The 20623-nt window shown below is 40.7% G+C and overlaps 1 protein-coding gene across 4 annotated transcripts in view; it reads right to left on the bottom strand.

Annotated features, from left to right (window-relative positions):
- The window catches only part of UBA2 (ubiquitin like modifier activating enzyme 2), a gene marked incomplete at both ends in the record, with an annotated part of 63546 nt that overhangs the window by 25489 nt on the left and 17434 nt on the right, over positions 1-20623 (bottom strand). For 2 of the 4 annotated variants that reach the window (XM_080702196.1, XM_080702198.1), the window contains 5 exons: positions 2065-2228; positions 5548-5647; positions 11355-11476; positions 11889-11956; positions 18595-18716. In XM_080702196.1, coding sequence (XP_080558322.1) covers positions 2065-2228; positions 5548-5647; positions 11355-11476; positions 11889-11956; positions 18595-18716 — 576 coding nt within the window. Of the gene's footprint in view, positions 1-2064; positions 2232-5547; positions 5648-11354; positions 11477-11888; positions 11957-18594; positions 18717-20623 lie in introns of all 4 variants that reach the window. The other 2 variants (XM_080702195.1, XM_080702197.1) reach the window with 2 other exon arrangements.

Below are 20623 nucleotides of genomic sequence, written 5' to 3'. Positions count from 1 at the left end.
AATAAAGAATAAAAAAATAGGGCAGGGGGTGTAGCTTGGAGGTCAAATGCCCCTGGCTTCCATCCCCAAACCCGCAAAATAAATAAATAAATAAAATTGGTCACTCTTTTTTTTGGGGGGGGCAGGTCTAGGATTACAAGTGTGCGCCACCACGCCCGGCTTCACAGCAACTCTTTATCACAATAGGAACACAAACTTTAGCAGGGCGTGGTGGCGCACGCTTGTAATCCCCGCACTGGGAGGCGGAGACAGGAGGATCGCGCAGGTTCAAAGCCAGCCTCACTGACTTAAGAGACCCTGTTTCCAAATAAAAATAAAAAATATATAAAATAGGTCTGGGAGTGTAGCCTGGAGGTAGAAGGGCTTCCAGGAACCCCAGTACCACCAAAAAAAAAAAAAAAAGGAACACAAACTTTCAGCTAAATCACTAACAATTATGTAAATTTAACATGTAGTATCAATTTTTTTTTTTTTTTTTTTTTTTTTTGCGGTTCTGAGGATTGAACTCAAGGGCATACTACTTCTGGGCTACACTCCCAGACCTATTTTATATTTTGTTTCAAAACAAGGTCTCACTGCCGGGCATGGTGGCGCATGCTTGTAATCCTTGCGCTTGGGAGGCAGAGACAGGAGAATTGTGCAGGTTCAAAGCCAGCCTTGCTGGCTTGGGAGACCCTGTTTCCAAATAAAATATAAAATAGGTCTAGGAGTGTAGCCCAGAGGTAGATGGGTTCCATCCCCAGTACCACACACACACACACACACAAAAAAAAAACAAAAACAGGGTCTCACAAAGTTGCTGAGAACTTCACTAAGTAGCTGAGGATGGCTTTGAATGTGCATGATCCATGATCCTCCTGTTTCAGCCTCCCAAGTACTGGGATTACAGGGGTGAGCCAGCATGCCCATCTTGAGCCCTATTTTTTATTCTTTATTTTGCAACAAGGTCTAAGTTGCAGAGGACCTCACTAAGTAGCTGAGGCTGTCCACGAACCCGCAATCCTGTCTCAGCCTTCCAAGTACTGGGATAACAAGCATGTGCCACCATGACTAGCTAAATATTACTTTAACTTCAAGAATAAAAAAAATACATGTCAGGAGCCGCATGTCATGGCACATGCTTATAATCCCAGCGCTTGGGAGGCTGAGACAGGAGAATCTCACTGGTTCGAAGCCAGCCTCGGCTACTTAGTGAGGCTCTCAGCAACTTAGTGAGACCCTGTTTCCAAATAAAGTATATGTCTGGGAGTATAGCCCAGAGGTAGAAAAGCCCCTGGGTCCCACCCCCAGTACCACACACACACACACACAAACCAGGCTGGGGAGGGTAGGTCAGGGGTAGAATACCCAAGGGTTCAATCTAAGTTCAAGGCCAGTCTATTACTTAGGCCTTGGTCATATTTCAAAGTATTAAAAAAAATGATGGGCATGTATCTCCATGGTAGAGCTCCCCTGGTTACAATATCAAGTATAACAATAAACATATGAATAAATGTCTTTTTTGTTTTATATTAAGAGGTGTTTCTCTCAGACCTTTGAAAATCTGGATGTAAGGGGGACCTAGAAGTGACATCAGTCACCTCACTGATAGCCAGGGTTGATGTGACTGATCTGGCTAGTTAGATGGGTATTTCCTCCCTCCCTCCCTTTTTTCCATGTGCATTCCTCCACAAGCTGCACATGCAAAGAGTATAACCTTCCCCAATAGAGGAGGGATAGTCAGGGTACAAGTAGCTCCCTGCCAGAACCTCCAAACAATCTCAGATTCCTGAAATAGCTGTAACTATTTCAATAAAAAGGTAATTTTATTACTTTCAAGGTCAAATCAACAGCCAATGAACTCTTGTTCCAAAAGGATTATGATGTCTGTTCATATATCCATATTACACAAGGCAAGTCAGAGAAGCATTAGTAACTTACAAAACCGGTAAAGATGAAAATATTCAAACCAAATTAAAGATATTTCCTCATAATATGGTAGATAATATAAAAAATTGCGATCTTCTATTACATACCAAAATATATATCTGATATAAGTAAATGCTACACATTTTCAAAACAAACCTTATCCCATATGAGTTCAGCTCCATCCCCTTTTTCTGCTAAATGAACTCTCAAAGTCTCAATGCTCTTTGAAAAAAGACTTGCATAGCTCTTTACATCTAGAACCTGCTGGTCTTTCAGACCTAACTGGGGTTCATTTTGCTGATCTGATGCATTGGTTTCTCCTCCTAAAAAATAAAATTAGAAATTTCAAAATAAACATCATTTCTCTATTGCTTTCTATTTAACAAACCCAACTTTTAAGCAATAAAAAAAATCAGATATAAGATAAATCCCATTAAAACAGCTATTAAGTATTTGTACAGGAAAACTTTTTTGGTGTGTATGTGTGTGGTACTGGAGGAAGAACCCAGGTGCTTTTCTACCTCCGGGCTCTACTCCCAGACCTATTTTATACTTTATTTGGAAACACAGTCTCACTAAGTTGCTGAGAGCTTCACTCAGTAGCTGAGGTTGGCTTCAAACCTGTGCAATCCTCCTGTCTCAGTCTCCCAAGCGCTGGGATTACAAGTGTGCGCCACCACGCCCGGCTTCCCATACCTATTTTATACTTTATTTGGAAATAGGGTCTCAAGATGCTGTTTCAAAGTAAAACTTAAAAGGAGCCGGGTGTGGTGGTGCATACTTATAATCCCAGCACTCGGGAGGCTGAGACAGGAGGATCACACAGGTTCAAAGCCAGCCTCAGCTACTTAGTGAAGCTCTCAGCAACTTAGTGAGACCGTTTCCAAATAAAATATAAAACAGGTCTGGGAGTATAGTATAGCCCAGAGGTAGAAAAGCTTCTGGGTTCCACCCCCAGTACAACAACAAAAATAAAAGAAAATAAATAACATAAATGGGTTCACCAGGCATGGTGGTGCATGCTTGTAATCTCATAATTTGGGAGGCTGAGACAGGAGGATGGTGGTTCATGGACAGCCTCAGCTTAGTGAGGCCCTCTGCAACTCAGTGAGACCCTGTTTCAAAAAGAAAGAATAAAAACATAGGGCTGGGGCTATAGCTCAGAGGTAGAATATCCCTGGGTTCCACCCCTAGTACCGCAATAAATAAATAAATAAATAAATAAATAAATAAATAAATAAATATAAAAAGGGTTCTGGGTGTAGACAGTAGAACCCACCTCACCACTGGTTGACTCTCCAGTACCACCACAAAGAGAAAAACAACAACAACAACAACAACAACAACAACAACAACAACACTGAGATGGGAAAAGTGCAATGTTGTTTCAGGAACACACAGAAGTATTAGGGAATTCAATGATATGATGTGGAGATGATAAACATTATGCCCAGCACATAGTTGACACTCATTAAGTACAAGCCATTAGAGTTACATTTCAATTTTCCCAGTAAATTCAGCATCTCAAATTGAGAAATGCTTCAAATGTCATCTCACATCTCCGGGGACCTTTTAAGCTTCAACATTCTCTGCACTGGTAAGAATATATTGCAATATAGTTCAGATAAGGAAAACACATTGGAATATATCACTGAGGCATGAGATAAGGAAATAGTTGATTTAAAAAGAGTTTGTTTCCAGCATTTAAAATTTTAAATGTGTTTTTAAGCTGGGCGAGGTGGCACACGCTTGTAATCCCCATGCTTGGGAGGCGGAGACAGGAGGATCGCGCAGGTTCGAAGCCAGCCTTGCTGGCTTAAGACCCTGTCTCCAAATAAAAAAATATAAAATAGGTCTGGGAGTGTAGCCCGGAGGTAGAAGGGCTTCTCGGAACCCCAGTACCACCAAAAAACCAACAAAACTGTGTTTTTAAACTAAATTTTAAATAATCACAAGGGTACAAAGATGGATGCACATATGCACTCATCACATACTTTACTTCAGAGAAAATACGAAGCAACTATAGATTAGTCACTAAGTGACTGGTTAAATAAGGAAGGGACAGTGGCACACACCTGTATCCAAGTACTTAGGAGATTGAGACAGGAGGATTACAGGCTGATTGCCAGTCTTAGCAACTTAGACCCTGTTTTCAAATAAAAATATAGTAGGGAATCCCAGCATTTGAAAGGCTGAGAGAAGAGGATTATGATTTGCGGCCAGCCTCAGCTACTTAGTGAAGCCCTCTGCAGTGAGACCCTGTTTCAAAATAAAGAATAAAAAACAGGCCTGGGGTGTAACTTGGAGGTAGAATGCCCCTAGGTTCCATTCCTTGGAAGTAGTAATGCCCCTGAGATGAATCCCCATAGACTATTCCATTTAACGTCTATATACAACTGCCAGAGTTTATGTACACAGAATGACCAGAACATTTCCTAAAACATTGTTATTTCTCTATATTATGGTATATCTGATTTTTCAATTTGATACATTTTAGAGTCCCCACCCCCCCAAAAAAACCCATTTTTTCTTGGTACTAGTGACCAAAACCAGGAACATTCTACTCCAGCCCTTTTTATTCATTTATTTTGCAGTACTGGGGATGGAACCCAGGGGCATTCTACCTTTGAACTATACCCCCAGCCCCATCTTCCTTCCTTCCTTTTTGTAGTACTGGGGGTGGAACCCAGGGGCTTTGTACCTCCGGGCTATACTCCAAGACCTATTTTATATTTTATTTGGAAACAGAGTCTCACTAACTTGCTGAGAGCCTCACTAAGTAGATGAGGCTGGCTCTGAACCTGTGCGATCCTTCTGTCTCAGCCTCCCAAGTGCGGGGATTACAAGCATGTACTACTATGCCAGGCGGCCATTTATTTATTTATTTCCTTCCTTCCTTCCTTCTTTTTTTTTTTTTTTGCAGTACTGGAGATGGAACCCAGAGGCAGTCTACCTCTGAGAAGCACCTCCAGCCCTATTTTTTATGAAACCAGGTCTCACTGAGTTGCAAAGGACCTAAGTAGCTGAGGCTGTCCGCAAACCACGATCCTCCGGTCTCAGCCTCCCAAATGCCGGGATTACAAGTGTGCGCCACCACGCCCGGCTTATTCTTTATTTTTAAACAGGGTCTTAAGGAGTTGCAAAAGACCTTACTAAGTAGCTGAAACTACATGTGTGCTACCACGCCCATCTTATTTATTTTTGAAATTAACTAATTTATTTTGTGTGTGTGTGTATGTGTGTGGTCTGGGGACTGAACCCAGGGGCATCCTACCTCCAAGCTACACCCCTAGCCCTATTATTTGGAAACAGGGTCTTGCTAGGTTGCTAAAGTCCTCACTAAGTTGCTGAGGCTGGTTTTATATCTGCAATTCTCGTCTCAGCCTCCTAAGTACAAGGATTATATGCCTGGCCATTATTTTTGTTTTCAAAAAGGCTCTCTATAGGTTACTGAGAGTCTTAAGTTGCCTAGACTGTCCTTGAACCTGTGGATTCTGTCTCAGCCTCCTAAGTACTGAGATTACAAGCATGCCACCATGCCCAGCTAACACATGCCATTTTCAAGAAACATTGTACTTGAATGGTATTTAAAGATATTAGGTATATTTAGGTATCCAGAAGATTAAATACATTCCTTACCTTGACTTTGTACTTCAGCCCAGTCCAGTGGAACTGGAGGTTTTCTTTTCCTCCACAGTTTGTCCATTGTCAACAGATATCTGATATCGTCTTTAAATAGCTTAAAAAAAAACCCATGTAGTCTATAAGTCTCAAGTGGAAAAAAATATATCAAACTTTCATTAATGTAAAATCTGATTTAAAGATACATCACATGCCACAGAGGGCAATTTTCAAAAGCCAAATATAAAAGTTCAAATTATAAAGGAAAATTTTACATAGGATCCGTACATGTTAGAAACAGTTAAAAGCTGAAGTGCTCTAGAGAAAGAGAGGGTAAGGAAGGAAGTGTTGAACTGTGCTGACTGTCCCCCTAAAATTCCAAATATCTGTCTGGAGCCCAATTACACAAATAAAGAGGCTCAGTAAATAGTTATCAACTGTGTAAGAATTAAATACAACCACTGAGCCTAGAGCTGCCAGTGAGTAAGATCTCTAAGTTTGGTGGGTACAGGCCAATAAAGCATATACATTCTAAAACCACTAAACAGAGCATGGCATGGTGGTGCACACTTGTAATCCCAGTACTTGACAGGCTGAGACAGGAGAATCCAGGTTTTCGGCCACCCTCAGGTACTTAGTGAGGCCCTGGCAACTTAGTGAGACCCTGTTTCAAAATAAAGAATAAAAATTGGGCTGGGGGTATAGCTTGGAGATAAAACACCCCTGGGTTCAATCCTCAGCACCAAAAAAATAAATAAATAAACCCACTAAACAAAATTACTCCCGCCACCCCCCATTTGGTGGTATTGGAGATTAAACTTGGGAGCGCTATACCTCCAAAATACATGCCCTGTCCTATTTTCTTTTTACTTTGAAACAGAGTCTCACTGGGTTGATGAGCCTCATTATTTGCTTAAGGCTGTTGGGAACCTGCAATCCTCCAGTCTCGGCCTCCCAAGTCCTGGGGCCACTGTAGCCATGTGCCATCAGCCTGGCTAAACAAAATTTCTTAACTATGTTTAATATTTTTGAAACATGCTTAACAAAATATCCACACACATAGTGTACAAGTATGCAATTAATTATCATAAACATACTATTACACATAAACTAAGAATTGCCCCCTACAAAAAGAGGAAAATGACGTAGGATATCAGGTGATTTTAGTAAGTTTTACTTTTCCCTTATCTGGATTTTCTTTCACGGTGCTGGGGATTGAACACAGGATCTCATATACAGCAGGCAAGCACTCTACCAGTGAGTAATGATACCTCCAATCCCTTACCTAAGTTTATTATTAACTTATCAGTACATTTACTGCAGGTACCAGGTTAAGAGTATACAATGACTAAATTTAAATAGTTCAACCATTAAATGTCAAAACAATTCAAGCCATAATATTTTGTGTATATATGTTTGTGTGGGGTACTAGACCTTCTACCTCCGAGCTATACCCCCAGCTCTCTTATTTTTTAATTTAATTTTTTTTTTGTTCTGGGGATTGAATCTAAAGGCATTCTGTCTCTAAGTTATACCCCCAGCCCAATTTTATTATATATTTGGAAACAGGGTCTCACTAAGTAGCAGAAGACCTAAGTAGTTAAAGCTGGCCACAACCTGCGATCCTATCAAAGACCTCTTAATTACTGGGATTACAAGTGTGCCCCACCACAGCTGTCTATGTTTTATTTTGAAACAGGGTCTCACTAGGTTAATAAGTCTCAATACTGGAGCCAGGCGTGGTGGCACACACTTGTAATCCCAGCATTTGGGAGACTGAGACAGGAGGATCACAGAGGTTTGAAGCCAGCTTCAGCTACTTAGTGAGGCCCTTTGCAACTTAGTGAGACCCTGTTTCAAAATAAAGTATATAAAAAAGTAGGGCTGGGGATGCAGCTCGGAGGCAGAACGCCCCTGGGCTCCATCCCCAGTACTGCTAAAAAAAAAAAAAAAAAAAAAAAAAAATATATATATATATATATATATTTAAAAAAAAGGTCTCACTACTTGGTGAGGATGTCCTTAAGCCTGTGATCGCAAAACACTAGGATTACAGTTGTGTGCCACCAAACCCGGCTCAAGCCTTACACTTTTTTATTTTTGGTGGTACTGGGGACTGAACCCAGGAACTCTACCTCTCAGCTAAATCCCCAGCCCTATTTTACTTTTTTGTTTTGAAAGTGTCTCTCTAGGTTACTGAGAGTCTTGCTACATTGCGCAGTCTGTCTTCTAACCTACAATTATTTTGTCTCAGCATCCCAAGTACTGGGATTACAGGCGTGCATGACAATACCCTGTTCAAGTCTTAATTTTGAAAAATAAACCAAATACACAAATAATCAGAATACAATTTAGAGTCAACATCACAAAACTAAGTACTATGAGAAGTTCCTTTTCTTTCTTTTTTTTTCAGTACTGTGGAATTGAACCCAGAGGCATTCTACCTCTGAGCTACACTCCCAGTCCTATGTTTATTTTGAAACAGAGTTTAAGTTGTAGAGGCCCTCATAAGTAGCTAAGGCTGGCCGGGAACCTGCAATCCTCCTGTCTCAGCCTCATGGCTCAGTTCACAGCTACTTAGTGAGGCCCTCTGCAACTCAGTGAGACCCTGTTTCTAAATAAAGAATAAAAATAAAGCAGGGCATGGTGGCGCACGGTTGTAATCCCAGCGCAGGTTGTGGCCAGCCTTAACTACTAGGTCTTCTGCTACTTAGTGAGACCCTGTCGCCAAATATATAATAAAACTGGGCTGGGGGTATGCCTCAGAGGTAGAATGCCCCTGGGTTCCATCCCAAATACTGCAAAAAAACAAAAACACAAGACAGAGGCAATCTACTTCTGAGCCACACCCCCAGTCCTATTTCATATTTTATTTGGAAACAGAAACAGGATCTCAGAAGTTGCTTTAAGAGGTTGCTGTCAGTCTAGTTGCAAACCTGTGATCCTCCTGTCTCAGACTCCAAAGTACTGAGATTAGTGGCATGCCACCATGCTGGACTGCCTTTCCTTTCCTTTTTTTTTTTTTTTTGGTGTTAGAGATTAAACTCAGAAGCACTCTATCTCTTAGCTACATCCCCAGCCCCTTTCAATTTTTATTTTTGTACTGGAGATTGAACCCAGGTACATAATGTCTCTGAGCTACACTCCCAGCCCCTTTTATTTTGAAACAGTCTTGCTATGTTGTTGGTCCTGGCCTCATGCCTATGATCCTCTTGTCTCCACCTCCCTAATACTGGGATGACAGGTACACCACTGTGCTCAGCTCTGAGAATTTTTGTTTTACATATCTAAGGAATAAGGAAAATATACAAGGAGACAGCAAGATGCAAAATGGGTATTCAGGCAAGGAAATGAGTCCATTTCCTTGGGTAACAAATGTGGCTGAACACAATTTGTAGAGGACACTAAATACCTGGCTGAGGAAAGTCTGTCAGACAAGGGAGAATAAGCGGTTTTCTGAGCATAAATGCTGTGTCCTTACTTTTATCCAATTACTATTAAATTATTAGGAGTCCTTCAGACTTCTATGCTTACCCATCTTCTCATTCTCCCATTTCTTTGGATTATTTTGGCACTGAACTGCAAGGGCACTGTCTCATACTGGTTATAAATGAATATGAATACAGGTCCTAGAATTATGCAGTGCACCCTTCCGTGCCCTTACGGTGATCCAATAAGAGTCACTTTTGATGAATTCCCACTGTTTGTGGTATGCCATCCTAACACAACCTGATCAGGATTCACTGTGGCTTTTAGTCATTTCTTCCCAATTTCCCGTTTAACAGGAAAGACTTCAGTTTTTTGTTTGTTTTTTTTTACCTACTGGGGACTGAACCCAGGAGACATTCTACCTCTATGCTATACCCCATTTTTTTTCTTCTGGTGCTTGGGATTGAACCCAGGGATGTTTTCCCTCTCATCTATACCTCCAGCCCTATTTTATTTTTCTAGTTTGAAACAAGATCTCACTAAAAGTTACAGAGGGCCTCATTTAAGTTGCTGAGGTTAGCCTCGAGCCTACAATCCTCCTGTCTTAGCCACCACATCTGGATCCCTAGCCATTTATTCTTTACTATAAAACAGTGTCTTGCTAAGTTCCCCACGCTGGCACCACCGTGCCCAACTTCAATCTCAAACTTTTATTTTGTAGATGCTGCACTCCTATTCCTGCCCATATTCTTTCTAGTCTCAAGTTTAAAAGTTACCTCCTGCTGGGCGTGGTAGTGCATGCTTGTAATCACAGTAGTTGGGAAGCTAAGACAGGAGGATTGCAGGTTCGCAGCCAGCCTCAACTATTTAGTGAGGCCGGGTTAAAAAAAAAAAAAAAGAATAAAAAATAGGGCTGGGATACAGCTCAGAGGTAGAATGCCCGTTTAATCCTTAGTACAATTAAAAAAAAAAAAAAAAAAAAAAGTTGCGTGCTCTGTCAGGTAGTATGGTAGTGCATGCCTGTACTCCTGTTACTCAAGAAAATGTTACTGGGTTCAATCCCCAGTAACTAACACACACTTACTTCCTCTGGAAAAACCTTTTGAACCTTTTGGAGCTAGAGTTCCAAACTCTCTGAAATAAACAACTTAATGATCTAAAATTACCTGCTCACTGACTTTCCATCTAGTCTGTGAGTTCCCTTCAAAGAACAAGCTCCCCCCACCCTTTTTTTTTGCAGTATTAGGGAAGGAACCCAGCTACACCCTCAGCCCCTTTTTTTAATCTGTATTTTGAAGCAAGGCTTCAGAGTTTCATAGGGCCTCCTCTAGGTAGCTGAGGCTGGCCACAAACCGTGATCCTCTTGTCTCGGCCTTCTGAATGCTGGGATTACAAGTGTGGGCCATACCTGTCTTTTATTCTTTATTTTGAAACGGGGTCTCACAGATTTTTAAAGGGCCTCACTAAGTAGCTGAGGCTGTTCTAGAACCTCAATCCTCCTGCCTCACCCTCCAAAATGCTGGAATTAAAAGCATGCACCACCACATCAGGCCATAAAAAATATTCTTTTTTTTTTTTTTTGGTGGTACTGGGGTTTCTGGAAGCCCTTCTACCTCCGGGCTACACTCCCAGACCTATTTTTACATTTTTATTTGGAAACAGGGTCTCCTAAGCCAGCGCGCGGCTGGCTTCGAACCTGCGCGATCCTCCTGTTTCTGCCTCCCAAGCGCGGGGATTACAAGCGTGCGCCACCACGCCCGGCAAAAATATATTCTTAAAAAAAAAAAAAAAAAGCTTTGTGAGGAAATGAATGCTTAAGTGAGTCAACTAATGGCATCTGTTAACACTGAGGAAAAGAAGTAAAGTGCAAGCTGGTGAAAGCAATAGCCATTTGTTTAGGACAATAGGACCCGTGCCTGTCAGAAAGCAGACTAAAGTAGTCAGAAAAGGGAAGATTCAAGATGCAGAGAAGCATGGGAAATACTATGGTAGGGTGGGAATGGGGGTGAAGATTTACTGGGACTTGAACCCAAGAACTTGGGATTCAAGGGGGAGTTAGAACATGTCAGGCGGCTAACAAGATCTAAGCAAGCAAGAAAGAAAAGTGACAATGAGAAACAGCAGGAACCAAAATGAGTTATAATAAAAAACCCAAATTCTGTGAAAGTGAGGAGGAAAAGGCCACCAAGTATAGAAGCAATCTCTACGCTATGCCCATTTATATTGGCAGATGCTAAAATTCCCAAACCTATTTATCCTGACTATATCAAGCATTCTGTTAAAACATTAGCATATACATACATATGAAAAACCTTATTTCAACAACTGCAAACTACATTAAAACAAACAGAAGTTGAGTAACAGATACCCACAATTATAAAGAAAGTAAAGTTAACCTTTGTAAAAAGTTTAACCGGATCATATCCAGTTGATTTAGCCCACTCCTTAGTGGAAATACGTTTAATGTCACCATCTTCATTAGACGCTTGGGCTCTCGCTTCAGCTTCTGTGGGTTCCCCTACAAAACATCATTTTACTTTCAGTGTAGAATTGAGCTCTCACTTGCAGGGGTGGGGGGTGTCTCATGGAAGTCACCTGCATGCAACACATTCCAAGTTCAATGAAAGGAAAATAACATGCTTATCAGCACCTTTCTGTGCCTCCTCTGAAGGGTCACACATGAAATACTTCAGAGCACAGACCTATCAACAGATCGGGGAATAACACCTAGTTCTAATTATTAGATTTGTGAAATTTCTCTTCACCTTGATCTTACCAGTGAAATGGAACTACTCTTTTGGTAAACATTGTTTAAAATATGAAATAACACATGTTGAGTGCATAATAGTCATTATTTTCTCTTAAGCTATCAATACCAAATTAAACAAAATAAAGATGATAGAAAAAGACATGCTAAATAGTTTACTCACAGGCAGCTTCAGGGTCAGCTCGGTCAGGTGACACTTCTTGATCAGCATCTTCCTCCCCAAACAACTGGCTATAATTCAATAGTATATTTTTATGTACAACAAAGTATTTTAAAGAAATGTGGTTCTTTCTACTTTCATCATAAATATCTAATTCAGAATATTTCAAAATGTTTAACAGTAAAAAACGATAAGCTATACTCCATAAGCCTAAGCATATATTCAAGCAATCTGGTTAGATAGCTTGCAGGCTAACATCAGTCAAAATGCACATAAAGCCAAATTACAATAGCTCTCTATCAATTCCTATCATCTAGGATGTACATGTTCCAATGTTAAAATCTGTGCTCAAGAAACAGGGAGTCATTTTTTATATTCCCTCTTAAGTTAACAGTTTAATACCAGGATAACATTTTTGCAGGACACCTTCATCTAGCCATTCAAGAAATATTATTACACACCTGCCACAGGCAAGGGCCTGCCCGTTCAAAGCAGAGAAATTCAGCAGGGAACAATAAACTTCTCTATGATTGTATGTATTTGGAATTTTGTACAAGCTTAAGAAATAATATAGAAGTACTAAGCTGAGATTCTCTTGGATCAATCCAGTTACCTTAAAAGCTGCTTAGTAACTCTTATGGATATAAAACTTTCCAATCTTTCCTCAAGCAAACAACTTCAAAGTTATCTTACAGAAATCCTTTGTACAAAAAAACAAAAATAAGCCGGGCGTGGTGGCGCACGCTTGTAATCCCCGCACTTGGGAGGCTGAGACAGGAGGATTGCGCAGGTTCGAAACCAGCCTCAGCTACTTAGTGAGGCTCTCAGCAACTTAGTGAGACCGTGTTTCCAAAATAAAATATAAATGGGTCTGGGAGTATAGCCCAGAGGTAGAAAGCCTCTGGGTTCCACCCCCAGTACCACCACCACAAAAAAAAAAAAAAAAAAATCCAGTTCTTTGCTCCTTATATACAAGAAAATGCCCATGTGGTTGCAATGACCTTGAAGAGTTCCTACTGATTCAAATTCTCTCTAGACTTAATGTTTGCAAATTAGTTAAGTATAAAATAGTGTCTGAGTGTGGTGATGCACACCTGTAATCCTGGGATTTGAAACTCTGAGACAGGAGAACTGCAGGTTGGATACCAGCCTCAGCAATATAGTGAGAGCCTGTTACAAAACAAAAAATAAAATAAAATAAAATAAAATAAAAGGAGCTGGGGTTGTAGCTCAGAATGTAGAATGGCCCTGGGTTCAGTACCCAGTACCCAAAAAAAAAAAATCTCATTGTGGTTTTAGACTACATTTGTGTGTGTGTGTGTGTGTGTGTGTGTGTGTGTGTGTGTGTGAGAGAGAGAGAGAGAGAGAGAGAGAGAGAGATGGGGGGAGGGAGGGAGGAGTAGGTAGGTTGAGAGAAAATGCTGGAGGATTGGAACCCAGGGGAGCATTCTAATTAAGTTACATCCCTAAGCCTTTTTATTCTTTATTTTGAAAGAGGGTCTAAGTTGCTGAGGCTCCCCTTAAACCTATGACCACCCTGTCTCAGCCTCCCAAGTACTGGAATTACAGGTATGTGTCATCACACTTGGCTTTGTTTAATTTTACATGCTGATTGTAAACATATCTTTATTTTATCTCTGCCTGCTTGAAAAACGTCTGTTCAAAATCTGTTTTATCAGCCAGATGTGGTGGCTCATGCTTGTAATCCTAGCATTTGGGAGGCTGAGACAGGAGGATCATGGTTTGCTTGTGATAGCCTCAGCTACTTAGTGAGGCCTTTGCAACTCAGTGAGACTCTGTTTCAAAATTAAGAATAAAAAATAGTGCTGGAGCATAGTTCAAAGGTAGAATGCCCCTGGATTCCATCCCCAGTAATTAAAAAAAATAAATAAATCTGTTTTGTCAGGTTAACTTTTTCTTTTGTAGGTGTAGGATCGAAACCAGGGCCCCAAACATGCTACTCAAGTGCTCTACCACTAAACTATATCCCAATTCCCCATTTATTTTCAGATTACAGGAATGTATCATGGATCACAATTTTAAAAGACTGCCACAATTTTTTCTTACCATAATGGCCCATTACTTATGCATCATTTAATATCTTGATGACAAGAAATAGTTAATGAATTTGAATGTATAAATCATTTTTTTTTTGGTATTGAGTATTAAACCCAGGGGTGTTCTACACATAGCTTGATTTCATTTTTTATTTTGAAACAGGCTTGCTAAGTTGCTGAGAAAAGTCTTAAACCTGTGATCCTCCTGTCTCAGCCTTCGAAGAACAGAGATTACAAGCATACATGCCTGACTTGAATGTATCCATCTTTTATCATTATTCCTTATGTCTTAAGAAATTGTTCCCAGCAGGGAATGGTGCCAACTTGTAATCCCAACATTTGGGAGGCTGAGACTGGAGGATTGAAGTTCGCAGCCAGCCTCAGCTACTTAGGCCCTCTGCAACTTAGATCCTGTTTCAAAATAAAGAATAAAAAATACGCCAGGGGATGTAGCTCAGAGGTTGAATCCCCCTGGGTCCCGTCCTCAGACCCGCAATAAAAAAAATAAAAATAAAAAAGAGAGGGAGACACACACACACAGACTTTCCTGCTGGGTACAGTCACACATGCCTGTAATCCCAGTACTTAAGAGGCTAAGACAGTAAGATCACAGATCTGAGGCCAGCCTTAGTAATTTAGGGAGACCCTGCTTCCAAATAAAGCAGAGCTCCAGCTGTTGTTTGAAGGTAGAATGCCCCTGGGTTCATTGTGTCCCATGATAACGACTTCCTTCTACCTGTGTATGGTGGTACATGTTTATAACAGTAGCACTTGGGAGGCTGAGGCAGGAGGGTCACAGGCATCATGCTATCAAGACAACCTATCTACAAGTGTTTTGGATCTTAGGGCTCTACTCTTCCATATACATTTTATTTATTTATCTAAATAAATTCTGGAGATTAAATTCAGCCACATTTTATTATTTGGAAACAGGATCTCATCTCACTGAGAACATCACTAAGTTGCAGGCTGGCTTCAAACTTATGTTCCTCCTGTCTCAAACCTCTCATGTACTGGGATTACAGGCAGGTACTACCACACTCAGCTTAAAATAAATGTTAAAAGGTGAAACAGAGTATAGGTATATATTGGAACCCTACACTATTTTCTTAATTCTCTGAGAATCTAGAACTGTTGTATAAATATTTGTCAAATAAAAGAAAATCTGTAAGTGTAATTTGGTGAAGACTTATCAAACATCCATTTAATAGCCATGTATTTTTCTGAGTACATATATATTTGTTCCTAATCAAATATTACAGACATGAGCTAGGGATGCAACTCAGAGGTAGAATGCTTGACTAGCATGCATGAGACCTACGGTTCAATTTTCAGCACCACGTGAATAAACAAACAAATTTTTAAAAATAAATAAATAAATCCAGGATGGTGAGGCACATCTGTAATCCAAGTACTTGGAAGATTGAAACAGGAGGATCACAGGTTTAAAGCCAGCCTCACCAATTTTTTTTTTTGGTGGTACTGGGGGTGGAACCCAGAGGCTTTCTACCTCCGGTCTATACTCCCAGACCTTTTTTATATTTTATTTGGAAACAGGGTCTAAGTTGCTGAAAGCCTCACTAAGTAGCTGAGGCTGGCTTCGAACCTGTGCGATCCTCCTGTCTCAGCCTCCCAAGCTCGGGGATTACAAGCGTGTGCCACCACACCAGGCTCAGCCTCACCAATTTAGCAACTCAGTATCAAAAATAAAATTGGGCTGTGGGTAGAGCTTGGAGAAAGAATGGCTCTGGGTTCAAACACATACACAGGGGTGTGGTGGTATTTATGATCCCAGCAATTGGGAGGCTGAGACAGAAGGTTCACAGGTTTAAAGCCAGCCTCAGTTACTTATTGAAGACCTCTGCAAGTTAGTAGGATCCTGTTTCAAAAAAATAAAAATAAAAGAGCTGGGCGTGGTGGCACGCGCTTGTGATCCCAGCAGTTGGGAGACTGAGACAGGAGGATCATGGTTCACGAATAGCCACAGCTATTTATTTTTTACAATTATTTATTTTTTTGCAGATCTGGGGATAGAACCCAGAGACATTTGACCTCCAAGCTACACCCCATTCTTCTTTTATTCTTTATTTTGAAACAGGGTCTCACTAAGTTGCAGAGTGCCTCACCAAATAGCTGAGGCTGTCCCTGAACTGCAATCCTCCGGTCTCAGCCTCCCAAATGCTAGGATTACGAACGTGCATCACCACACCTGGCTTAGCCACAACTATTTAGTGAGGCCTCTGCAACCAGTGAGACCCAGTTTCAAAATAAAGAATAAAAAATAGGGCTGGGGTTGTAGCTTGGAGATAGAATGCTCCTGAGTTCTATTCCCAGCACCTCAAATACATACATACATACATACATACATACATACATACATACATACATACAAAAATAAAATAGGACTGGTATTTGGTATGGGTATAGCTCAGAGGTAGAACGTACCTGGGCTCAATCCCCAACACACACCAAAAAAGAAAGAATTTTATGTATATGTTTATGTGTATGGTGTGCATGTGTCAAAGGACTGTGGATATAGCTTGAAGGTGAAATATCTCTGGGTTCAATCCCAAGTACCACAAAAAATAAACAAATAAATAATAAAGACAATGTTTGCTGTGGATTTTTACAGGATGCCCCTTATCAAGGTGAGGAAATTCTGGTCTCCTGTTTTTTGGTTTTTGGCAGTGGGGATTGAGTCCAGGGACATTCTACCTCTGAGGTACACTACTGACTCTAGTTTTTTTTCTTTCCTTTTTTAAATTTATTTTGAAACAGGGTCTCACTAAGGTATGAAAGGCCTCACTATAAACTGCTGAGGCTGGCCTTGAATCTGCAATCCTCTGTCTCAGCATCCCAAGTACTCAGATTACAAGTGTGTGCCACCAATCCCAGCCTGGTCTATATTACTATAAATTTTTGTCATAAAAGAGTGTTTTGTATTTACAAAAATTATATCATGTAATTTCTTCCTTCCTCCCTCTCCCACTCCTTTCCTTTCTCATACTGGGTATTGAACTCCGGGCATTCTACCTTTAAGCTAGATCCCCAGAACTTTTTATTTCAAAACAGGGTTTCACTGAGTTACCACGCTAGCTATACAACTATGAAGCTCCTGTCTCAGCTTCCCAAAACCAGGATTACAACACATGAACTAACACCCACCCACCCATCCACCCACCCTCCCTCCCTCCCTCCCTCCCTTCCTTCCATGAACTAACACACACTGCCTGCCTGCCTGCCTGCCTGCCTGCCTGCCTGCCTGCCTGCCTGCCTGCCTGCAGTACTGGAGATTGAACTTAAGATCATTCTACCTCCAAGTTATACCCTGAGCCCTATTTTACTTTTTATTTTTAAAAAGGAACTCACTAAGTTGTAAAGGGCCTCACTAAGTAGCTGAAGCTGGCCACGAACCTCCTGTCTCAGCTTTGCAAGTACTGGGATTATAAGCGTGAGCCACCATGTCTAGCTCCTTTTTATTTTCTTAATTTTGAGACACGACCTTGCTAAATTGCCCAGGCTGACATCAAACTTGTGATCCTCTTGACTCACCTCTCAAGTTGCTAGCTAACATACAGTGTTCCATCATGACTACCTGCACTTTTTCATTCTGTTATTTTGTTTACTTTGTGGTTCATTTCCCAACTTAAATTGGATACTTAGGTCATTCCCATTACAAGGCTGTTTTGCTGTATTAGAGATGGAACAAGGCCTCATGCATGTTAGACAAGTACTCTACCACCTAACCTCACAAAGTATATTTAACTTGCATTGTGATTCTTTTTCTTTGTTTTGTTTTTTATGGTACTGGGAGTGGAACCCAGGGGCTTTTCTACCTCTGGGCTATACTCCCAGACCTATTTTATACTTTATTTGGAAAAAATAAAGTTGCTGAGAGCCTCACTATGTAGCTAAGGCTGGCTCTGAACCTGTGCAATTCTCCTGTCTCAGCCTCCCAAGCACTGGGATTACAAGTGTGCACCACTACGCCCAGCTCCAATGATTATAAGTTTTCACATTTCTAAATACATATTTATATTTATTTAGTTTCATGCCTATCTCCAATATCAAACTGAGTTTCCTAAATCATCTTTGGCATGCAATGACGCTGTCTGATTTTAGTTTAACATAAGAAATGTAAAAAGAAAGCCAATAAAGTGTTCTTTCATCTTATTAATTGGGGAGAATTAAGGGTGCTGGGCACTGAACCTACAGTGTTCTCTTAGCTAGACCCCCACCATATTTTTTTTATTTTGAAAGAGGACCTGAGTTGCTGAGGCTGACCTCAAACCTGTGATCCTCCTTTCTCAGCCTCCTAAATACTAAGATTACAGACATGCAACACCACGCCTGGCCCTTCACCTATTTATCTATTTATTATGGTACTGAAGATTGAACCCAGGGGTATTCTACCACTGAGTTACAGCTCTAACCCTTTTTTTTTGAAACAGGGTCTAAGTTATCATGAAGTGGCCTCAAACCTGCTATCCTCTAAGTTTCCCAAATACTGGATTACAGGCAAGAATTACACTACGCTCAACCCATTCACTGTACTTAAACATCATAAATACAATCTCTATAAGATATTTAAATAATGATCTCATTTCCCCAATTGTACTGAAAGCTATGTCCAGAAACATATCATCTCTTACTTGAACAAATACTTTGCCCAAACGATGCAATGAATAGGTTCTGAAGGTGTGTTACGAATTGTACAGCCAGGAAACGTTCTCTGAGTTGGCTTAGGATGACATTCATAACACTCGGTCACACCCTACAGAGTCAGGACATGAAAAATAGGTTTATTTCATCATGGTGTTTTTTTCAACATTGAAAGGTAATATAATCATAAATACATCATTCCGTCATCTATATTCCAATCAAGTTTTATGTTGTCAAGCAAATTTTAAAGTATTAGTGACTTCAAAACCTTAACAAATAAGGAATCTCAATGCAAAAACTAACTGAATCAACCATAGCGACTGGTAAAAATGAGCCAGAATACCTCACATTCCAGTTCCAGCGAACATTATTTAAAATAAACCATGCCGGGCGTGGTGGTACATGTTTGTAATCCTAGTGGTTGGGAGGCTGAGACAAGAGGATCGCACAGGTTCAAAGACAGTATCAACTAATCAGTGAGGCTCTCAGCAACTTAAATAGACCCCGTTTCCGAATAAAGTATAAAAAATAGGTCTGGGAGTATAATCCAAAGGTAGAAAAGCCCCTGGGTTCCACCCTCAGACCACACACACACTCAAAAGAAACCACAATTATTGCATCTTAATACCAAGTATGAGAAAATAACCTGAATTACAGTAAAAAGAATACTAGAAACATAAGCCATCAAATAAATCACCTTTCTCAATCTCAGTTTTAATACACACTGGTATCTGAGGGCCAGAACAATGAGATATATAAAAAGCCATGACCTGCTGGGCGTGGTGGCGCACGCTTGCAATCCCCTCGCTTGGGAGGCAGAGACAGGAGGATCACGCAGGTTGGAAGCCAGCCTCACTGGCTTAAGAGACCTTGTTTCCAACAACAACAACAACAACAAAAGAAAGCCATGACTTTCTAATGACTAAGAAGCAATCAATACCAGGAAGACAGAATACCCCTGGGTTCAACTCCCAGTAGCAAAAAAAAAAAAAAAAAAAAGGACACAAAATACCAGGTTTAAAAAAAAGTAAAAGAAGCCTGATGTGGTGGTACAAGCTTGCAATCCCAGTACTTGAAAGGTAAAGAGGAAGCCGGGCGTGGCGATGCACGCTTGTAATCCCAGCATTCGGGAGGCTGAGACCTAGAGGATCGTGGTTCATGGACAGCCTCAGCTGCTTAGTGAGGCCCTCTGCAACTCAGTGAGACCCGGTTTCAAAATAAAGAATAAAAAATAGGGCAGGGGTGTAGCTCGGAGGTCAAATGCTCCTGGGTTCCATCCCCAAACCCACAAAAAAAGAAAGGTAAAGAGGAAGGTCGCAAGCTCACGATCAGCCTTAGTTACTTAGTAAGGACTTCTGCAACCTAGTGAGACATTTTCAAATTAAAGAATAAAAAATAGGGTTGGGGCTGTAGTTCAGAGGCAGAATTTCCTAGGTTCAATCCCCAGAACTGCCCCACACGCACACATAAAAAAGAACACCAGAAAATAGTTTAGCAGACTCAGTTTTCTCTATAGCACCTTTTCTTTGTGCCTTCGACCTTCTAACATGCTTTCTTGGGGCACAGCCACATGGTAAGTAGTCATGTCTTTTTTTTTTGGTAGTACTTGGGGATTGAATTATGGGCATTCTACCTCCAAGCTACACCCAAACCCTATATTTTTTTTCTTCTTTATTTGAAACAGAGTCTCACAAAATTGCACAGAGCCTCAATTAGTAGCTGAGGCTGGCCAAGAATCTGTGATTCTCCTGTCTCGGTCTCTCAAGTACTGGGATTACAAGGGTGTGCCACCACACCTGGCTGATTTTGTGACAACAGATACTGAAAGCCTCCATTTATTTAACTAAATCTAACACAGACAGGTAGCAAATAAGATTCTAATACTACTACTTAACAGCTCAAACAGTCACAATTTTTTTCATTTGAAGCACTGGGAATTGAATCCAGGGGCATTCTACACCCAAGCTACATCCCCATTTTTTTATTCTTTGTTTTGAAACAAAGTCTCAAAATAAACTG

The sequence above is a fragment of the Muscardinus avellanarius genome (genome assembly GCF_963383645.1).
Source record: "Muscardinus avellanarius genome assembly, chromosome: 10".
Classification (NCBI taxonomy): domain Eukaryota; kingdom Metazoa; phylum Chordata; class Mammalia; order Rodentia; family Gliridae; genus Muscardinus; species Muscardinus avellanarius.
This window is presented reverse-complemented; position numbering and strand designations above follow the sequence as displayed.